The 23,761-nt window shown below is 38.5% G+C and overlaps 1 protein-coding gene across 1 annotated transcript in view; it reads right to left on the bottom strand.

The window, feature by feature from the left end:
- The window catches only part of RIT2 (Ras like without CAAX 2), a 174,823-nt gene that overhangs the window by 74,824 nt on the left and 76,238 nt on the right, over positions 1–23,761 (bottom strand). Inside the window, exon 4 of the mRNA XM_075020275.1 lies at positions 7,680–7,871. Within this exon, the coding sequence (XP_074876376.1) occupies positions 7,680–7,871 (192 nt within the window). The remainder of the gene's footprint in view (positions 1–7,679; positions 7,872–23,761) is intronic.

The raw sequence follows: 23,761 nt of genomic DNA, 5'->3' as shown, positions 1-23,761 counted from the left end.
TGTACAGTGTGCAAGAGGAAGATTCACAGACAGGACAATGAAGATTTCAGCAAAAAAAGTGAAAATTAATAAAATGGAATTTTGCAACCAGACTTTTAGAGCACTGCCCCCGCAGCAGGGCAGGAACCAGAGGGAGAGTCTCACAAGGCTCCTTCCTTACACCTTTCTCTGCTGGTGAAAAATGAACTGTGGAAGTTCTTCACGGATAATGAGCTTTCTCACAAATTTTGCCTTCCAACACAGGAATCTGTACAGGCTACTAACTAATCCCTACTCACCCAACAAATGATTCCATTGTGATTTTCCTTGCAAGCTGTACCTCTCTGTGTGGTCACTGTGTAACCAAGGGGTTTCCCTCTGAGAGGCTCTAAGGAAAGCAACAGCATCCTGAAATTACTCACAAATAAGACCTACACAAGGCTGTTTTGCAGAAGACTTGTGTGCGTAGTGTTCCAACAGCACTTGCTTGCTTTAGTTAAGAAGAAAGATCCTGCTGGCATGGCTACCAAACGAAGAGTGCATTAAAGTCTTCACAACAGCTATCTCCCAATTTACAGACCAAACAGATAAATCTCACAGTCCAACTTCACCTTGAGTAGCAATCTAGATCAAGAAGAAAAGAGGTGAGAGAGTATCTCTGTAGCTTCACACCTCTCCTCCAAGGCATTCTCCCACTGAAGTCAACCATGGCCACACCAAGTCAGAACTTGGTACATGAGGAGGACAAAAATCTCTGAGGAGGACAGTGAAGGTAATGTGGGTAGACGTAACAACTACTGGGAGCCTTTTAAAACAACATGAAGTGTGTTGCTGTTTAATATCCCTAGGTGTGAAGCGACCTTGAAGCACCATCTCTAGTGTATACCCCTTGCTACATGTCCTCTGTTGGCTACAAGCAATTAGTTGCTTCTGGTTTTATCTCTGAATATCCAGGTTTTCTGTTATAAATGCTTTTTATCTGCAGTTCAGCTATTGTTTCCCTGTTGTTTCTTCTCTTATAGAGCAGCTTCTTATCTGCATCCTAGTCCCCTTCAAATGTCTTCTTCTCTGTATTGAAGGGATTACAGGGCTTACTGGATGGATCACTAGAGGTTATCACAATTATGAATCGAGAAATGAGCCAACAGTTTCATTGCAATTCTTTGTATGTCTGATTGCATTTACTGCAGCCTGGGTCATACGAAGCTGTGGTTTGGGGGGTTTTGTGGAAATATAAAAGCATTGTAATGACAAAGAGGTAAACTATGTATAAATGAATATTTGCTAGAGATGGTTAAGTTGATAATAGAATTTCCTTCCAAGAGACTACAACTGCTAAACTGACTCCTACAATTGCACTGGCATAGAAAAGCACACACCTTGTTGGGGGGGGTGTGGGGGTGCAGTGGGGCAACCACTAAAAAGATTTTATTTAAACGATGAAGACTTCTTAGGACAGTGAATGATGTTAAAGAAATGTCAAAAAAGCAAAATCTATTAAAAATAAGTAGAAATTAGAGGTGTAGAGGAACATGACAGAATCCAGACACATGTTTTGGTAATGTAAGAAAGTGATTATCAAAGGTTTGACAGATTTCTAAGATAATAAAACATCATGACAACTTCAGTGGTTTTAGTTCCAAATATTCAGACAACTGTCATAACTCCATCAAAACAGCAAAAATGACTTACAGTATTCAGAATTTGAAGAGCAAACAAAAAATATGATGTGATGTCATGGGGGAAAGGCAATATGTAGGCAAGCAAATGTAAGTGATCATGGCAACTCTGTACAAATATAATTCATTTTCAGCAGGCATTCATGTTAGAAAAATAGAACTGCATGGATATCCATGGAAAATTAACAGCCAAGATGACATCAAGATGGATTAATGAATTAATCTAAAAATTCGTTGCAACATTCAAATACATAGTTTTTGAAGAATTTGCTCTTCTGTGCCATATTCTCCTCAGGCTTTTTTTCCATTAAGGATACCACTATGTTTTCTGTGGTCATTATTTAGGGTAAGCCCACCTGAATACTTCTAAGATATTTTAAGATCACAGCTCACACTGATCTTTAGAATGAAGCACCACCTAAGAATAACTATTTATTAGATTTTATTCATTCAAAAACCAAAGGCAAGCTGAGCATGCTTCAAAAGTCTAGTCTGTCATTAGCAGCAACAATAACAATAGAATGAATCAGTAAGTTTAGATTCTCAACTGAAAGGATGTCATAAAGAATTCTGTTAGTCTTCATCTCACCCAAGTATTGCTATATAAAGGCTAAGAAGCTAATTGCCTGTGCCTCCCTCTACAGTCAACTGAAAGACAGATGTCTTCATGGGCAGACACATCTCATTTTATGTTATGCGATAAATCCAGTTTTTCTGCATGGATTTTATAGAGAATCTGGCCAACTCATTTAGTCTAATCATTTTACCATGTCTATAGTTAACTCAGATGTACACTATTCTTTGTCAGTAAATAGTAGAAAATGCATTTCCCTTGACTTGCAGTTAGAAAGCTCAGAAGAAAGAGTGAAACCTTTCATTCTTTGGTAGGGCACTGGCCCGATAAATGGAAAACAAGAGTCTTCGGTAGACAGACTTCTACCCAAATGTCTTTAAGAGAAAATGGAACTGCTGGTGGTAAAGCACATTTAAAAATTTGAGAGCAGGTTCAACTAAAAAGCAAAGGAATTCAGACTGATGGTAAGGTAAGAAGTTCAGAATACTGTAATTTCATGACTAATCTGAGTAAGAGAGAATCTAGTAAATAGTGCTTCATATTCATGCACTGGAAAATGAAAATAAAATATAATGTCATATTCTTTAAGTATTTTCAGTGTCTCAGCCAGGCACCAGAAGGTGTAGACTGACATAGTTGAAATATACTGAACAGTTATTCATACAAAAGAAACCAAACCAAAACAAGTTAAAAAACAAAACAAAACAAAAAACATTAGCTGTCTCAGACTCAACAGATACTTCAAGGTTTTAGAAGCCAGCATGAAAATAGAGCAACTGTCAGAAAAAGAAATCTAAAAGCTGATGCTCACAGTATCTGATAACCAGTCAGCTCATCTTGAACAAATTCCAGAGTAAAACCTCATCGAAGTGAGAATGTTCTGCGGGCAGCTGGTTCAGATCATGCGAATGTATTAAGCCACTGTAATCCTGGTTTGAGAATTATCTTACGGTATAATAAAACCTTAGAAAGAAAATATAATGAAGCCCCTGTAATTAATTTGCAGTCTAAATAAGATATTGTTCCATGTTAAAGACAGTTTTCATATTATTTCATATTTCCTACTGAAGGAAGGAGGCTGTAGAGGGAGGGAGAAGGAAGAAAATGCTTTCAAAAGCACTGCTCCTACTCAGATTTGTGCTTGAATCGAAGAAGACATCTCATGTGTGGAAGGATAAACAACTGCATAATTCTGTTCAGGACCAAGACTGTACTGGCAAAACTAACAACTTTGATGACAGGCTTCCCAGAGAGGCCAAGAGCTGAATGAAGCGTGAGCTGCCCTCATAACCTTGGACTCAATGGACATCAACGTGTTATCCATGGACTTCACTGAGCCCACAGTTTATTCCTCTGCGGTCAAACAAAAGCGTATAGGAAAAACTGCTCCATGAAGGCTATGCAATTTCTACATAGGTAGAATTTCCAGAGGGGTTCTCACATCCACATTAAAAGTTTGAAAAAGCTGCTAGCAAGTATCTATTCTCTCCAGCTCAGAGCTACAGCACATTGTTCAAAAGAGCTTATGTAGTTAGTTCCCCTCTGAATTGCAGAATGTAATATATTGCAATGATTAGCAGGTGAAGTCTTATGGATATTTTTTCAAACAACCTTACAGCAGTGCCACATGTCTTTATTATAACATATTTTAATTAAAAGCTGCAATTTAGCATTAGCATGGCATGAGCTCAAATAAGATCAGTTGTTTACTGTATTGTTTAAAGATCAATATGTTTTAATTAGATATTTATATATTATACAGATTTTAAACTTCAGTAAGAACCAGATGTTCATCTGGGGTAAAGTGACAAAGCTTACCTGAAGTAAAAGTATCTATTATATTTATATCAGCGGGTCCTAAATGTTTCTGAAACTCTAACGACATGAAAAGACATACAGCCTATCTTTATTAATCTAATGACTTTAATGTTAGAAAACACTGAAATTAAAATGGTATTTAATCAAGCACTTAGTGCTCTATGTTTTACATCAAAGAGCTATGGGATAAAATACATACATTACTTAAATATTTCTTAGAGCAATGGCTAAAAATGAAGGAACGGACACAGATGAATGCCTTAACCACTCATGCCCATTCACTTTCCCAGTGAATCTCTGAACACAAAACAGAACAAGGTCAGAAAGGACCAGACGCAGCTGCAGTACAAATGGGTGGAAGAGAATGGAGGATGGAGGGAGCCTGGCCAACAGACTGGATATGCAAATCAAGATAATGAGTTATTATATTTTTTCCTCACAGTTTTTACACAGTTGTTCCCCCACATTCTTTCAGAGAAAATGGAAAGTGTTTATTCTTTAGGCTGATGCATGTAATTAAAACTTGCTTTAAGAAGGAGTACAGACAAAGCCATCTCTTAAGAGGTTAAAAATGAGAGGCATACTTGAAGACAACAATAATTTCACTGAAGCCATCAGAAAATAAAAACAGTATTTAAAAATAATAAGCTTGTTGGGGTTTTTTTCAGTAGTGTTTCTCCTAACACAAAATTTTAATTGCAGATTAGTTTTACTCTTGTAGTCCTGTTGATAGATTTGAGGCAAGCGACATACATCATTAATTGCATTGTGTAGGGGATCATATTTCAAACAACAGCTTTGTCTGAACGAGCTACTACAGCCTGTCTGATTGTTGTGGAATTGTCACTAAATGGAAATGATGCCCGGGAATGTTGAACTTAATGTTATGTTTCCAAATACCATGAATAACATTACAGCACCTTTAATGAATTTCATAGGAGAAAAACGTCATTAGACAAAGCAACAATATTAGCCCTGGTGCCCTGGCCAAATTCCAATCTGGCTAATTGCGTTCTGACACCTATTATTTCTCAGTTGTTTGAATTTGGTATGTTTGTGTACCTCACTGTTCATTGATATGTTAATGCTGTACATCACCAGGTCGTTGCTCTCTGTCACCCCAGAGTTAGCTGGCCACTACTCTTGACCATCCAAGTGCTTTTAATGAAGCTGTAGCTACAGTACATGACCTTGAAAAGATTCCTTTCAATTTACCTTCCCGCAGTTCATCAAGTTACTTAGATATTGCTTAACCTAACAAGTAAACATAGATCTAACTTATTTCAGTGTTTGTTAAACATACAGCACAACCTCACATCCCAGTTTTGAAATAACGAGCTGCCGAATTCCATTAACATGCGCTTAAAGCTGGGCACAGAGATGACCTCCCCCACACTAGTGCTTTAGTTCAGGTCAGAGAGGCATTCTGAGCCGTATCTCCTAATCGCCTCCACTTAAACATGCTTTGCTTTCAATCATGGAGCGGTCTCTGAGAACATGACTTGAACTATGTATGAAATTTAAGTGAAGATAATGCTTCAGGAGCACAACTTGTACATCTCGGCACCAACTACTCATGGAGACAATGGCCCTGGAGTAGAGTTAGTCCAAAATTAAAAATAAATTCCCCAAATGTGGACTTCAGAATAAAATGGTTTGTTCTATAGTTCTGCTCCTGTTGGTTCATACTACTTGCTTATGTAGACGTAGTCATATTCGACTGCTTTATTCAAAGGAGCAGATCTGCATTTTATTATCTCACTAGGCTTTGATGTAAGGGTGTCCCATGGCTTAAAGTCTGGATTGCAGAATATTTGAGAAAACCCTTCTGCCATTGCCATACTTGTTGACAGTTGTAGAGGGTTTATGGAGGAAAAGATTTTGAAGACCTAAAAGCTCATTGAAAGATTTTTTAAAAATATAGGACCACTATTTGGAATTGTCTTGATACCCATTCAGACAGAATCTTCAGTGACAACCTTCTATAACAGGTTTTTCTGTGTCTGTCACATCACAAAGACATAATTTCTAATATCATTTCCAAGAGCCTCTCCATGCCCTTTATAATCTTGAGTGCTGTTTGTGATACCCAAGTCAGACATTCATGCACACTAATTTTCCTGTTTGGAGACCGGACAAGATCATCAGGGAGCATGTAAAACACTTAAATAGGGCATATATTTTGATATGCATTGACAGTGATTAAAATATAAAAGCCCAACAAATCATAAGATCAGAAAGAGGTAGTGCCAAAGACCACTCACTGGAAAAGAGTCTTCATATCACATAGTGAACAGAGTATTCCTGAAACCCCCATCTACTGTAGGTAATCAATCATATCCCATTTCTGTTGGGATCAGGTGCAATGTCCTGTTCTCTCAGCAGAACAACTGAATCCACATCCCTCCCCATCTGGTATATAAGTACCCCAGAAGCTGCACAGATTGTACTGCATGTTGCACATGGCACTGTTATTTGAAGCCTCAAGCTGCGTGTTAAACTGCAGCTGGATTGTCACCATTAAGGTTTTGTCACAGTCTGATTTAGGGAGAAAGTCAACGATCTGGAAACAGATGTGAAGTTTTAAATGTACGTCATCAGATCTTCAGGATTAATTTCAGGCTTAACACTGCCTTGGATTTTCTTGAGGTAGAAGAAAGAAAACAAAAGAAATGGGGAGAAGAATGACAGGATAAGTGGAAAAGAGTAGACAGGATCATGTGAGCACAGATGCTAGTGAACTGAAAAACACTATTTTATTTAATTGTTACATATGTCTGCACAGAAGTCAGTCATTTGAAAGCAGTTGTAGTGTGCATAAGGAGCCTTTTAAGATTTCCATATAGGAAAATCTTTTTTTTTCCTCTTTTTGAAGTTTCTGATTGAGATTAAGGATATTTTCCATTCAGTACTGGGACACAACCAAGCCATTTCTAAGATGGTCTCTCTCTAACTCACTGCCTTGCACATACACACACACACGCATATCAATTCAAACAGCAAGGAGGAAGCAGAGAGAAAGCCAAAGGAAAAGAGTGATCAAAGATTGCTAAAGACTTTGAGAGAGCCACAGTCAATGCCCTCATAGTCAAAGAAATCTGCTGCTGTATGGGTGGTGGTGGCTCAAATTTTGTATACAAATCAAAGTGCATTCAAGCCACTGGCTTTTCAGGCAAAGATAATCTCATACATATTTCTCTATTTTAACTAGAATTTTTTTTCAGTCTGAGTTTGAGAAACCTTTAATTAAATCTAGTACGTTCACGAAAAAAATAATAATCTGCATTTAATGGCTGGTAACTTCCAATGAAAACAGGTTTTTTGCCACAAAGATCCTGAGTGAATCTTTTTCCATGCTGAACATCTATATTACTTCAAACAAAAACAGTGGGATTCCTTTTCAAGTAAAAACAAGGAACATCTGGATGTGATTGGTGAAGGCTGCTTTAAGATCCATAATATATGAATGAAAAGTACTAAGTCCTTAATTTATTACCAATCCTAGTGTGTTGCGCTTTGATTAAACCTCATCTTGTGCTAATAATTCTTAGTATTGTACAACACATGCTACAGAAATCCCTGAGGTAGCCAAGGAAAACCAAGCCAAAACCAGCAGAAAAGTTACTTACCTGTCTGAACTCTTCAAGATCTATTTTGTTTCCCACCAGCACCAAGGGGATGTCATAGGTGTGCCGGACACGATAAATGAGTTCCTTAAACTCAGCAGCTTCTTGAAAGGATTGGCGGTCTGTGATGGAATAGCAGATAATGAAGCCTTCTCCACCCCGCATGTATTGGTCCCTCATGGCTGTGAATTCTGCCTGTGGAATAGGAAGAACATGTTCAGTAATTTGGCAAACAAAATTATTCATCTGTAAATAACAAACTTGCTGAAAACTTCCCCCATTCCCTACATAATTTCCTATTGCTTGTTTTACTGGTTTAAATACTGCTTGCTGAAACTTGTGCATACTTCTGGGGTCATCATCCTGGATAACACAACACCAGGATTTCTCTTAAGACCTTTTTTTTTCCTTTTCCCATAAACTCTGTCTTCTAAGAATATGAATTTATTATGCCAGTGCCTGCATACAGAAAATCCTGTCTCATGTATTTCTAGAACCTTCTGCAGTGCTTTCGGTACACATAGATAACGCAATTGAATGAATACTAACAGGTGTAAAAAAAAAGCTATATTACGATCTAGGGATTGGAGACAGGTACAAACTCCTTATTATGCACTCAATTCAAAAGCTCAGTAATATCAAAAAGACATTCATTGACTCCCACCAGCTTTGGAATAGTGCCTAGTAAAACAAGAGTAGAATCTGCAAAATGTTCTGCTCTTTCAAATGCTCTCAGAGAAGCTGGGGCTTTCAGTTCAGTGTGGGATAATACCATTAAATGAAAATGAACAATTTCAAAGAGTGTGAGAATTGGCCCAATTTCCTCCTCCTGCATTTTTCTCTATTTATGTATGTATTTATTGTCACAGCAACACTTCTGTTATTGGTATGGTTTTTCAGAAGTATTTAACAACTGCCACATTGTACAAAAATCAAGATTTAGTTTTCAACAACTAGTCTCATGCACTGTGGCTTGAGAATATGTTTTAAAGCCAGTTTCTTTTTCAAGTTTGTTTGCTCTTCTTGATCACAGCCCAGAATAATCCAATACCATGGCAACAGTCGGTCAGGATCAGAATCCTCCTGACAGAATCAGTTCTCCAGAGATATTAAGATGCAGGAAGGTCTGATAAAGCAAGGAATACACGTATCAACATTGGACCATTTCTATGAGCAGCAGGATGCAATATCAAGTCCTGTATTTTTTACTCTGTTGAGAATTTAGGATAGGATTTTAAAAACAGTTTCAGTTATATATATACATATATCTCTTGAGTTCTTGCTGAAAATTGAAGGGAAATGGATTGCTTATGCTCTTTTAAAAGTCTCAGCCTTAAATCTTTCTCAATAGTCGCTCATGTTGATTGATAATACTTCCTGTGAATAGACTTTCGTGTTGACCATTATCATTTATTCATGATGTATCTTTTACCCAAGGGCTTTCTTATATATCATTCAAAATATTTCACCTGCTACAGGAAAAAGTTCATAGACTTAGCTCCAAAATAGCAGACTAATAGGCAATTTAAGGGTAGGATTTTGCTTTGAGACTTACTCAGAATTTCAAATCTCTAAACTATCACCACTGGCATCCCAGGAGAGTTTATTAACTACCAAGCTACAGCATAGAGTGGATCAGGCCATATTCTATCCCATCCTCTTGAAACTGGATGAAGAAGAAGTAGGGCAGCGGTGGAGAGAAACACAGAAGACGTCAAACAAAAAGGATTCTATGCTCTTCTGGGGCAGGCGAGACAACAAATGGAAATCTGTCTCTGTTCCCAGATCTTTGCCTGACATCTTCTTTAGAAGACCATACTCAAGGTCCAAGTAATGGGCAGGGAGTGTTAATGACTAAACAGAGAGACATACACCTTCTCCCTTACTCACCCTCAGATCCTCGGGACCCAGAATTAGGGTTTCTCCGCAGCCCCCGTCCCCTGTGCACCCAATTTTCCTCTCTTTGCCTCAATCACCTGGAACTGTTCTGCACCATGATGAGTAGGGTAGTGTCCTTTGTAGGAGTTGCTGAACAAGGCCAGGATCCCTCCAGGCTCAGCAGACAATGGAAACCTTGTTTGGACTTAAATTTGTGGATTAAAGCTCCTGAATTTAGCTGTCCGTGTAGCTGCAGGTCACTATCTAAGGCTCTGTTACAGATAATGGCAAGCTAGTCAATGCAATTAATGGACTAGAGATTGCTTCTGCTGATGAAAGTTATCTCTTTAGTTACCTAATTATCTATTTTTTTGTTTATCTGTTTTAGAGCAAGCTGAACATTTATACAACTGAATGGAGCCACTAGCTCCCATATAGACATCGGAAAGTAGGTGTTTTGGTATGGAACTTAAATCCCAGCCCAGACGACCTGCCTTCCCAGGTTAAAGATTTCATAAATCAAGTACTGTAACACTGTATGATTATTCTGCACAGCACTAGAGCTCTGCTTAAGTGAGATGATCCACTCTAGGAAGTGCTCAGAACTTTGTACGCTCATTTATAGCTATTTATGGCAAACTAAGAAGGAATTAGGTCACATATACCTGTTTAAGTTACTCACAGTAAGTGACTTTCTGCAGCATGAGGACTCCCAGTATCACTCCCCAGGAACGTTCAATGGCTTTCCTTGATTGCCAGGAGACTTTGGGTTCCTAAATTTATACACTGAATCATTCCAAGGGACAAAGTGCTCAGCTTTTAGGCACTGCCATTCTTGAGTTGGAGTCATTTACCTACACATTCTGGTTCACGCTGTGCATAGTTATGAGTTTAAGGATATGAATGAATTTACTTCTGCAATTTTTTATTATGACATGTTATTGCTGCTGATGTATTAGACTAAACAGCCAAAGTACTTTAGTGTCATGTTTGCAGTGATCCATTTTCAGAGGCATTAATTATTCTGTGTAAACTGGATTGGGGATATCCACTTGGTTTTCTGTTTTAACTCAGTTAGTCATTTCCATTCTTATTTTTTGGTGTTGACTTTCACTTCTCAGCTTTTTCCCCTTAGCATCATTGCTCATTACAGAGTCAAGGACTCCAAGGTCAAACACAAACAAACCTTTTATTGGATTTCAAAAAAAGTGGGTTTTTTTTCTCTCTTCACCGAGAATCCCAACATAGTAATATATACTAAGAAAAAGAATAAATACAATTTCTAATAAACGTACTATAACCATTGCAATAATGTTTGCATATTATATACACAAGACAAAGGACTAAGATGTAATTAAATCTCTTTGTTAATTTTTTAGTTCAAGTCCTCCTCCAGATTTCACAGTTTACTTGTATCTCTACAGTAAGCAGAACCAAAATATAAATTCACCTGGGATTTGTGGATGTTCAGAGGTACTTTGAGACAGACCTAGAGGTTTTACAGATTTTTCAGTCGTTTTATTTTTATATTTTGCCTGGTTCTCTTATAAAAGAAAGCAACAGTATATCTGTGCAGTTGGCACACTAATATCTTTTTTAATTGTTTCCTGATGTAAAAGTTACTTTTTAAAAAATTATTCAGGAATAGTACTAGATGCCATTTGCTACTCAAGAAGGGGAAAATATGAAACATTCCCAAGTCAGTAAATGCCAAAGGGAAGAGACAGAAGGAAATCACACCTCCTCAAAAGGAAATCAATTCTGAGAATTAAAGTGAAGATTTGTCATGCTTATAGCACTTTGCAGCTTGACATCAGTCTCTAATACTCTCTTGTGCATTATGACTAAGACTTAACTGAAAAGCGTGGTAAAAAATCTTTTGAAACAAAATCACCATTCTTAGGAGAGATGGTATACTTGAGAACAAGCACCAAGTCTGGATTGAAACAAAATAAAAATTCTCTAAATTTGAAAGAAGGCTGCATAACTTTTTCCTTTTCTTTTTCCTTTATAATTGAATGTAGAAAAAACCTGATACTAATCCTCATATGATTATATATGTCTACCTGTCATTGAAGAAAGTTAGCAAGAAAATCTCTCAATGATTATGTTGCTCTTAAATAGATGTCACATTTGCTTTTTATCAGTTCTCAGGCATCTCATGTGATTTTTCAAAGATGAGAGAATGGCTTCACAATGACATAGAGCAGCTCCCTCAACATGCTCAGATGCATCCCATCCTGTTGTATCCAACTGCAGACACCCAGATTACCTAAATTGCGCCTGTTGATCCCCCTCTACTAAGGGCAGTGTATCTCTTCCTCAAACTTTCCTGGGAGGCATAAAGATGTGGGATGCATAAGAGCACAGCTTGCTTGTAAAGACTGGGAGAAAGTCCTAAGTATATTAGTCCTTTCCATGTTCCTCATCATTAGGCCACTCGCTCCTTTCAGCAGCAGCCCCACATTTTTCCTGGTCTTGTTTAGTTGCCAGCATATCTGTAGAAACCTCTCTCGTTGCCTTTTTCATCTCTCAAAAGTTTCAACTCTAGAAATGCTTTGGCTTTCATAATCCAATCCATTCATACCCAAGAATACTGCCACACTGATCCTTGGAAGACTGTCCCTGTTTCCACATTTCATCCTTCTGTATATGCTTTTTCTACTAGCTTTTAGGAGAATAACTTAGCAAAGAAAATACTTAACCTCTGTTTTCTCTCTGCATCTTGATTTATCCTCTTTTATCCCACTTTTCATAACAAGCAAAAGAAAGCTTTTCAAAAAGAGCAATATTTTTAATTAGTTTTAAAATTCATATTGCTTTCATAGAAATACAAGTAGAACTTGCATGTTTTATTTTTTTCTTAGGCATTAGAAACTTTTCCAAATAAGATCAGCATCCTAATGTCTCCAGAAGAAGAAACAAAGGCATCGAGCAGCAAAGTCAGATAGTGTACACTTAGAAACCTAGATCCTTATGAAGGATTCGTTTATGGGTTGCTATCAAACGTAACAGTTTGGATCTAATGTTCAGGAAGTTGTATCACAAAGTACACTGAAGCCAAGCCTGGTTCTTTACTCTTTCCTAAGTATTTCCTCCTGAACAAAGCTTTGATCCAACTCAGAATAGAAATTGTTAAGAAGGAACCTCTTCCACATCAGCATTTTACAGCAGCAGAACTGAAAAGTGAAGCCAATTCTCCTGGATCCCCGTGTTATGCATGGCTAATAGATAGCCTTGTCAGCCCCAAAAGGATAAGAGAAAAAGGGGGGGAAGAGAAGAACTAGCAAAAAAAAAGGACACAGGCAATGAGCAGGGGGTCACCATATCTGTTCCTTCTTTTTCATTGTGTGGCGATGTGTTTGAGGAGTAAACACCGTGCAATCCTTAGAAGTGCAGTCCTTCTCCACGCTCCTCAGAGGTGTAGTGCTTAGAAATTTAAAGATGCAGCACCTCAGAAACAAAGGTGTCATGTTTTTCAAACTACACACACACTCCACACATTTTGATGTCTGTTCTTTTTTTATGATCTTGGCTGGTATCTCTGGAAGAGGTCAGAGTCTCCCCAGGGAGGCCAGCCTCACAGTTTGAGAAATGCCACTTTCTGTATCTTCTTGTCTTATGTTCTGCTTGACTTTAGAACTGGGAATCTGCTAACAGATGTTCTTAATCAAAGCTGTCTCCCTGATTACCACAGGGGTCATTCTTATTATGAAGGGGTTTTTTACATTTCTAGTGAATGCTGGGGGAGGGGGGAGGTATGTTCTTGGAAACAGGCAGGATATTGTTCATCTGTGACAATGAACAAACAAGGGTAAAATGAAGAAAAAGGACACAGGAAACTCAGTGGGGAGAAAAAAAAATAATTTTTCAAATAGTGATGAGGAACTCAAAAGTAACGACCATACCACATAAAAGAAATATGTGCAAATGCATTGTTCACTTAAACAAAACAAACAAACAAACAAAAAACCCCAACCCAACAGAATTTTTGGTTACAAACAAGTTGAGAATTTCTTCTATCTCAGGAAAGTTTTTGCCAATATGGTTAAAGATTATTTTTTAGCAGCAAATGATTTTTTGAAGCCAAAGTACAACCCTCCCATCTCTCTCTGTTAATAAACTCTCTTACACACATAAACATCACAGTTGACTTCACTGGGATTACGTATCATTCACCTGGCACTGGTTGTCATAAAGTGTGCTTTCCTTTTCTTTTACCTCCTGAAATAGATTTACCTAAGGAAAATACACTGGTGAGAAGTGCTGTGATAATTATTTGGTTTTCACTAATTTTTTAGGTTGGGTTTTTGTTTTGGGTTGGGGAGGGGGGGGGGGGCGGTAAAAGTAAGTAGCTTTTAAAAGCTTTTTTGTAAAAGCAAGCAGCAAAAAACCTGCAGCAGTTACATTTCAAGTGAGAAAGAATCCAGACAGGACATTGGGTGGATATTATCTCTTATAACCACCATAATACCGCTACTAATCTAGATGCAAAGGACGGGACTTGTTTCATCTGGTTACTGCCACTGAAGATGTATTCTCCTATTCTATATTAGTCTTCAAGTCTCTCTCTACAGTCAGGAGAGAGAGATGACCAACTCCAGAGAGTGATGCAACCCATCCTCAGAGAAGTGCTTAAGACATCAGGGATGGCTTTCCTTCGTACCTCTCTCACTACCTCAACAGAGACTAAATACCAGTCCCAGCCTATGTGGTCCACAATATGAGCCACAGCCCCTGGCCAGTCCTATCCTTCATGCATTTGGATGATAATGCTTGTCCTCCTTTCCACTTTAAACTTTTCATTTAGTTTCTACAAGGCTGTTTTATTTCTAACAGAGTTCAAAAGGTCAAGAGGATGTAACATTTAGTGCCTAAAGCCAATAGAGGATTTTTCTCTTCAGAGCACACAGCAGTGGGAAATGCTATCCCTCAGTATGGGTTAAGTTACACTAGGAGATAATAAACAGATACCCTTTTTCCATCACAGAAATCAAAGTTCCAAATCTGCTGCCTTTGCTCGCAGGATTCCAGCACGCACCAGCTCTAGGTTCCCAGCAATGACACAGCAGAAAACAAGAAAGCACTGAACGATATCAGCATCACTTCACGCTCTCTTCTTTCTTCCCTCCTATTTCCAGTCATCCTTTGCAAACAGCAACAACAAAAGGTGTTATATAGCAAAAGATACAGAAAAATTTGCAGCAGGTGGTACTCGGCCACCTGCGCCAGCCTAAACCATCTGCCACATCACTGGGAGGAAGGAAGGGAGCTGTATAAGAGCTCAGACACAGACCAAAGAAGATGCAGGGGCCCTGGCTTAAATACTGGAGGACAGGGATTGATTCTTCTCTGCATCAAGTCTCTGCACTGTTCTGGGTATACATCAGACCCCTCTCTCACGATCCTTTTTGCCTGCTCTAGTAATGATCCAGGAACAGTTCAAAATGGGATTAGTATAAATGAGAATTAGCCCATAAGCCTGCAGTGGAAGTGGATTATTATTATAATCAGTCCCTTGATTAATGATCAGTCAGTGTCTCACGCCTTATAATTACAGGAAGGAATCCTTGCTTCTGTTATAAAACAGCAATAGCCCTTTCCTTCTGTGAATTTGTATTGGGGACAAAATGCACATCACTGATGATGGGAACAGTATAAATAGAACATAAAAGATGCAGTCCATGTTCCTAGCAGACTAATGTCTTTTTGAACTTAATCTGACAGCCTTCCAAGGCAATATTATGAACTCCACATTGTACAAAATCAGTAGCCTTTTCTTAACTCTGGGAATGTACATGTAAAAAGCTGAAACAGATACTGAAATTAATCTGTAATTTAGAACACAACTAGCACCAACAATATCAACCCTGTTAAAATCAGTGCCTATTTATCTGGCCACTCCTCCCCATGTTTAAGCTAATTTATTTACCTGGAAAGGGAAAAAAGCATGAAGAAGGAGAATATTCATGACAGGTGATCTTTGCTGGAAGACACAGGTATAATTTTCACTTTTGTGACAAATAGCAGCATTACTTCTTAGCTGGTCATTTCCAGGGTTTTCTGGAGGTCAGTGTACACTCTGGAAATGGAGGAGATAAGGTCGCCTAGGTAGACTGAATGACAGGGAGCACCTCAAGTCCTTGCCTATGGGCAAGAAGATGGTCCAAGCTGAGTGAGTCAACTGAATGGATGGTTGGCAATTTAAGAAACACTATTAGACTCGCACTGAACATGAAATGCAAGCATAGCCTTATATCCCTAATCTTCACAAAATTTTGGCTAAAGACTTTCTAGAATAGCTTCCTTCTCCTACCCTTCCCCCACACTTATGTTCTTCAGCATCAGCCTTCTCCCTCTAGAAAAAGATCTTCAGCCCCAGACAGGAGCTGGTATTACACTAGAACTCAGTTCAGGATTCTTTCTGAAGACTAATGTATTTGCATGGAAAGAGATGGATACCTTCACACTGGTTAATACATCTTTAATCTCTGACTACCGGAGAGCCTTTATGAACCTCTAAATTCCTGAATATAAAGAATGAATTGGTTAAAAATAGACTTTCATTTCTTAATCTGAGTCACTATATCAGGTTACTTCATGAGGACATTAGTCTCATCTTCATTCAGAGGAGTCTGAGACTTTGAACTGGTATGCCTAAATTTTCACCCTTTCTGAAAATCACCCGTTTGTAAGGTTAGTTTGATTACTGACTCCTTTAAATCATTGAGGAACACTATCTGTTTTCATCATTTGTAAATTCATGTTGTTTCCCACATGTGGGCTTAAAAGATTCAGGTTCTCTTCTCTTTTCAGCTGTGATACATCTTCCCATCATATCTGGTATTGCTCACAGTCACAGACTGTGCAGGATTAAGTCTCATGAAAAGCAGGTGTAGATGTTCCTTCACACCCTGAACACTGATGGATCACTATTGCACTGCCCCATTCACTAACTGCGGAACATTTTCTCTGCACTCACTATTCTGTATTCTCATACTGTTCTGCATCATGGCTGACTTACAAAGTAAGATTGAACCACATCAGCTTGGCAGAAAAAAATAAGTAATGAAAAATAAATATAGAAAAAAAAAGACAAATGAGAACAACTTCCAGTAAAATAACTCAGGACTTCAAAAAATAACATCACACAGTGACCCTTCTTTCTTACTATGGACCTACTAAATAACCTGCACTGGCACTTACACCATCCCTCCTTCTCCGCACTGATGTTCCCGATGTTCCCACTCTAATTGCCCTCCTGCCTTCAGGTGATAATATATTTGCCAGTTTGCTGCAATTGTGCTTTTGTTAACTTTATTAATCCTGCTCTTCCAAAGATGGTTTGTCACATGCAGTAATGAAAATATGCACTCCATCACCTGGGAGATGATATCTACTTTTCATTCATCCCCAAATATGGATGAAATCACCATATCAATTCTCCACAATGCCAGTAAAAATGCCTCGGTGCTACACTCCCTAACTCAGAGAACTGTCTTTTTCTTTCATATTAATGCTAATGGTTTCTCTCTTAGGGATAAACACCTTAGTAATTTTCTCCTAAATGCAGGCACTGAAGCAATCTTCACTGTTAACTAGCTCTAAAACCCCCAACTGCATTTTGTTTATTGTGCACCGTGTAATACTTCCCCCCCCCTCCTCATTGGTATGCAAGAAAGACTAAAGCCAATTTTCACCTTTTATCACAAATGCATCATAAATGGTAAAGGGAAAGAATTAATAGCTCAGTAATTACATTTTAGTAAACATTTAGTAAACAGCAGAGGGAAAAAAAAAAAGACAACAACCCACTAGTGAAGAGGTAATGACTGCAGCTGCAAGCAAGGGCTCGCCAGGGATTCAAACGAGCCCTTGTCAGCTTACGTGGGCATTGCAGACCTGCCATCTTCCCCAGTGAGGCTTGTGCAGCCTCCCAGAAGCAAAGCAGGAGGCTGTGGAGTCAGACACCTCATTGCTCTGATAAATGACTGCAAATGATATTCTGGCTTGCATATATATTCTCTCATGATGACTTCCATAACAAGTGTGCTTACCTTAAAAATTCCACAACACAGGTATTTGTCTCTCCTCCCCTGTGCCCTACTCATCACCAGAGATATAATTTGAGCTAAAATTCTGAAGGGGGGGGGAAGAAGCAAACAACCTGCAGGGTGGCTGGTTTAGACTTTTGTAGCATTTAATCAATTGTGTGCTCATTTCTGCCACTGAAATTTAGCTCAGTGTTTATCTGAGGGATGTGCTCCCTGGGGACTACATAAATCATCACCAATACGAATGCAAAATAGCTATTCTATAGCTGCGCTGATTTTGTATTGCTTACAATATTAAAATCTGGTATGAGTCTATGACACAGAAGGACTAAGTTGTCATTTCTCTATGACTTCCAGCATGAAGGAGATCCCACTCATCTTTTTTCTTTGCATTTGCACAAATATTTCTGGTGCAAGTGAGATGGCTAGGTAGTGTTACGTGCACAGCGATATTCACTGGATTGGCATCTATATGTACAGCCCTGCAACACAGCTCTCAGTGACCTTCTGGGGACTTGGGGGAACAGAGCCTTAGCTGAAACAGCAGGAACGTGTGTTACCTCCACTGCGAGCAGTGCACAAAATGTCTCGAAGGTACCTTCATGTGAAATTCAGCTATCCGGCACTAAGAGATGTTCAGTGGGACCAATTCTCCTCTGACAATTCAAACAAACATCTAACTTTTTAAGGACTTGATCATTGCTTCATACATTCAACATACACTGAAGATTTCATCCAGATCAGTTTCTATGATATCTAGGCTCTAAAGTAAATCAGGAATAGCTTAACTGAAGCTAATTCACTTCTGGTGGGGTAAATGACACCCATTTTCAGATCCACAGCCTCTGCGTCTTCTTATAAAACAGGAGAATAGTTTTCATTTCTTTAGAAAAAAGCTGTCAGGACAAAGAGCGAGCTCCAAAACTGTAAGTCATGAGGTATCTAGGTTGGATCAATAGATCCTGAAAAGATGCTGAGTAGCTTCTGAGATATGCCAAGACTGCCCAACACAAGGCCACAACTCATCTGCAATTCTGAAAGTTAGTGGAGTCTGACTTCTTCAGCTTGCTTCAAGGTGTTAGTCTGCTACCCCGCTGCAAGCAAGAGAAGATCTGGTTTCTTACACAGGTACAGCCAATCCAGCTACTGCTAAGCTTTTGATTTTTGTCTTTTCGAAATAAAAGATTGCTCTCTGGCATGGCTTGTTTCACATCATCGCACTGCTCTGACAATGACATGGAACTCCCGTGGCAACAATTTATTCTCCTCAGCCATTAGGCACAAAATAAAAGCAGGCACAAAAATCTATGCAAGCTATGAAAGCTTTCTCCTATGCAAGTAAGAAAAATACATATCTGAAATACATCCAGTTTAAAAAAAAAAAAAAACAAACACAAAAAAAACCCAGAAAATGTTCCATATTTTCACTAATTATTTTCTTGAATTTCTACTTTGCTCTTCATTTCCTCTTTTAAAAATCTAGATAAATGCAATAACATTTCTTAGATTACAAAGGAGAGGTGACAAGCAATGGAGTTAAACATTTACTGAGGTTTACTTTTTCTGGGGTTTTGTTTTTGGGGTTTTTGGGGGGGCAGAAATTGGCAGGGGAAGCATTGGGGGAGATGCCACTTCCAGGTTCTGGGGCTAAACTATTGGAACTTCAGCTGTGAAAGATATCTTTTGTTTTTAGGCTTTTCCAGCCCCGTCCTGCTAGTGTGAAATTAAAATAACATCTTTAGAAAGCCTCTTCCAGCTTTTGCAATTCAAAGGTTTGGACGATTCAGATAAGACTATGTAACTTCTTGCTCTCTTCTTTTGTTTTTGCCTGGAGACACCATCATTCAAGGTATTAGTAAGAGCATCCAGCAGCTACAGAATAGCATAAAAGACAAACAAATTTTGAAAATTATGGTTCTTTGGGACAACCCACTTTTCTTGAGAAGCATTAACACCCTGCTTTGCAAAAGTCCCTTCTCTTGGTCATTTGTTACTGCCAGGTCAAATGGCACCAGGTGGTGCTGTTACACATGCTTGTTTTCTCAGCATGCAAACCAAGTTTTTAGTCCTGGAAATACCTTTTTGATTTGAATTTTGTGAAAATTGATACAGCTAGAAAACAGTTTTCTGTCCACTGGAGTCCCTGGTCTGCGTACAGCTGCTTGGTAACAAGTAGCTTTTGATAGACAAAACTCTGCAAAATGGAATTCCTACTGAGATTATCTAGGACAGTCGCATATATATACACACACACACACACACACACACACAGAGAAATCAGGACACACTCAGAGCATGTCCAACATCTGCTGAAAGTAACTTCAAAGGGCTTCAGTGCCATTCAATAGTGAAAAGAAAAAGTATACAATACAGTTTGTAATGTTAGAAGAAAAGGCAAATTTACATAATTACAGTCTTGTGGAGGACCTGGATGAAGTCTAATCATATGGGATGTGTTTATATAGATGTTTTCTATACGATGTACACCAGAACACACAAAAAAAAAGGTGGATATACTACAAGGAAAGATCTGGAAAGAAGAAAAAAGGATTTTGCCACTTTTATCAGAATTTGTAATAACGTATTTTCTTCTTTTAAAAGTTTTTATTTTAAAAAGTCATAAATCATTCAGCATTATCACTGTATTTTGGAACTTATTAGTTAAAAAAAGACAAAGAACAGCAAGAGAGAAAGCATTTCAAGAGAAAAAAGAATTTCTTGAAAAAGAACAGAAAACACTGGAAAGTATTCCTCCACCTGCAATATGGAACGACTAGCGTTGACTTTACTGAAGTGGAATGGTAGCGAGGGGCAGGAAATCAGTATCACTAGACTCAATAAACTCTGATGTTCACCCTAAATGCCTGCTCTTTGCAACATCTTATTGCACCTGTTTGTCAGAAAGATAAATGCAGACCTAGAAATACAAACTGATTTCATCCTTTATTGCACTATGAGTCATTCATTGACATGGATGGGAAAGGAAGTTGGGAATCTTAGTTGCTAGTTGTCTGTTCTTGCTAAACTAATATACTCTTTTTTTGATGGTATATACCTAGATCTTTTTCTACTGAAGCCAAAGAATATTTTGCCCATAATTTGAAGGAAATTGGAGTCAGGTCTGCAATTTCACCTATGATTTACTGGAACTGTTTTTTTCACTCAGTGTCTGTGCCAAATAAATGCTTCTGCAAAATCTGTTCGTTCCCAAATAAAATGGCTTGGTCATGGGAGAGATTTTAGTTCTTCCTAGAAAGTATAGAACAGCTTGTCTTGAGAATCCACCAAATTTTCAGTGCTACGGTTTGACTTTCTAAGTATGTCATCATCAGCCTGCGAAACAACAACGTATAAAGAAAATAAAATTAATGATGTTCTTCACCTAATACACTGTGTTAATGGTTGCTGCTTAGTTCCCTACTACTATGCTGTAAAAATAAAATGGATTTCATTTACCCACTACAGTACCTAGCAGAAAGTGCACTGAAATTATTTACCCCTTAAAAGAACATACTGTAAAGGCCCATTAAAATATAATTACCACCAAAAAGGCATTTTACATTTCCTTGAGATAAGCTGTAGTGGTGTAGTTTGAAATTCGACTTCCATTGATTCAGGATTAGAGCAGCATGTTTAGATAATAAGCAGAAGGATCTCAGATAACAGCCTGAGTGAGTCATCGGACTATAGTGTTTAGTCTGAGAAAGTGTGTTTATCTGAAGGGCTCTTGGGACTAATACGGTTCCTCTTCAAAGCTTGAAGCAGGGGGCAAAAATCATAGTCCTGGAGGTTGGCAGGATAAACATGTCCTGTGATTTGCTAGCAATTTGAGAGATGGATTTCACTACACAGCGCACTGCTGTTGTCAGGTTGAAAAGTGTCTGCCTGGAAATGAATTCATGTGCACACAGCTCCAGACAAAGGAAAATCTCCCTGAAATGGCATGCCATCACATTTTAAGGCCAATTTTTCAAGTCTCTGACTCACACCTGGGAAATATACTGGTGCACTAAGTTTATCATAAAAAGCTCACGTTTTAACAAGCAAAAATTGGTGCAATAATCTTGAGATGTACTGTCTCACTGACAGGTACAGAAATCCATTTTTCTGCATATTTGCCTGCTTCGAGTCTGAAAACAATTTTGCCTTTTCTACATAGGGTCATCTCAGATTGTTTTTCAGTGAAGGGAACTCTGATGCTCTTTAAACGTTCTGTGTGAGGCCTAAACAGGGAGGTTGGGTAATGTGTCATCAGGAGGAAAGCTGTGGCAAGAATAAAAGCTCTGGTGTCAGTCAACAGTTTATAAATACAGCAGGAGAGATAACTGCTGTGTATGCTCCACGAGGAAGAATTCAAACTGGGCTCCAGAAGTAGCAACATATTTTTAAGTTAGAAGAGAGAGTGAGAAAGCGTGAATGAGTGAACAGAAGGTTTCTATAACTCTGTGTGGAAGCTTTTTGTGCACGGTTTGGAGCAGCTGGGGGTTGTCACTATCTGAGAATAATCGTGAAGGGAACGGAACACAAAATAAAGGACTTGAGGTCTGAATGTCCTTTCATTTGCACCCACAAGTTTCCCGGAAATCAAAGAGTTTACACCAGTTTAAATGAAATATATTTAAGAGCAGATGAGGCTTATGACACATTGGATAAGAAAAGGGAAATCCCAGAACTACCCCGCCACCAACACCTCTCCCAACCTTAAGGGCTAGAGAGAGGCACATGGGTGAATTTCAAGGGCGAGTTACTTAAAAAATGTCCCACGAACATGGGTGAACAAGGAAGCTCAAGCTACCTTTACATTTGCATTTGCAGATTTCCATTAAGGTTTTATTACTTATTCCACATGCCAAATTGTAACTAGCCTAAAGGGTTAAAAGCTAACTAAATAAAATTCATTCTGAACTTCAGTCTCACATTTACTCTGCTTTCATTTGCTTTTTGGGTTTGTTTTAATTGAAATGTAGATGCAAAAAGAAACCTTTTGGTTTAAGAAGAGAACTTCTAGTTAAAGAAGAGCAAAAGGCATCACTGATAGCTTCTTCTAGCAGCAACTGTGAGGCTAAGGATACATGTCTTCTAGATTCAGTTGTGCCATTGAAAAAGACAATGAACATCAATTTTTCGTTCCTTTCCTTCTTGCTGAATGCCACGTTTGTAAGCCTTGTGGTAGGAACTGCTCAAGTAAGTGCTGTTTATGACAATTTGGCTATGAGCAGCTACATCTGCAATACCTGCTCTTGAAACTCTCTGAGGCAAAGGTAACTTTATTCTGTCCGAAGTTGACTGCTGTAAGTAAAGACAAGCTACGCCGCTGGCAGGTGTAGGGGCTGGTGAAAAGCAGGGGTAGTGAGTTCAGTAAAGCGTAACTACTTACACTAGCCCTACAGACATTAAGAATGTGCCTCCTGTTATATCTTCAGTGGAAAAATGATATCACAAGAGCACTAGAGGACAATTGAGGATGTAGAAAATATGCATCCAGAGTTCATGGAACATCAGTCTGCTTCCTGAGAGGAGCAATCTGATGTATTTAAAGACATCTGTGTATATGCATAGGAAGAAGACGACCAATAACTAGACAAGCAATACTAATGGTTTATTCATGTTTCTAGTTCTCACTTTGCCTGAATGTTTTTTAACTTCAGAAAGTTGAGAACCAGAAATGTACTTCTGAAGCACCATTCGTGGTTTTGGTGCTCCAAACTGTATCTATCAGTTAGAACATCAAAGATTTTTATCCAGTTTCAGGTATGAAATCAGATGTCGATTATTAACTCTGGACTTGAAAATCAAGAACTATATTAATTATTAATAAATCACAATATTTGGCCAGTGTTGAAGTGTTCAATTAGTGCATAGATACGGCAGGGAAAGGAGGAGCATATCTAGTGAAGCATATTCTCCAGAACAACAACAAAATACATTAACTTCAGTCGGTTTCTCTATTGACTTCTTGTGTTTCCCAAATAAGGAAGAATTACAATTTTAGCTCCTTGATCTTCTGAAGTGATTAAAGACATTATTCAAAGCTGATGATGAAGTATTTATGGCTGCAAGGACACCCAGAGAGAAATGAGATTTCCACGACGTGATTTAGAAGCTGTAACATTATCTCTGCTTTAACATCAAACCCAGCGAGCTACCGTCAGA

The sequence above is a fragment of the Buteo buteo genome, chromosome Z (assembly GCF_964188355.1).
Source record: "Buteo buteo chromosome Z, bButBut1.hap1.1, whole genome shotgun sequence".
In the NCBI taxonomy this organism is placed as follows: Eukaryota; Metazoa; Chordata; class Aves; order Accipitriformes; family Accipitridae; genus Buteo; species Buteo buteo.
Note: the sequence above shows the minus strand (reverse complement) of the source record. Positions and strands in the feature narration are given on the sequence as shown.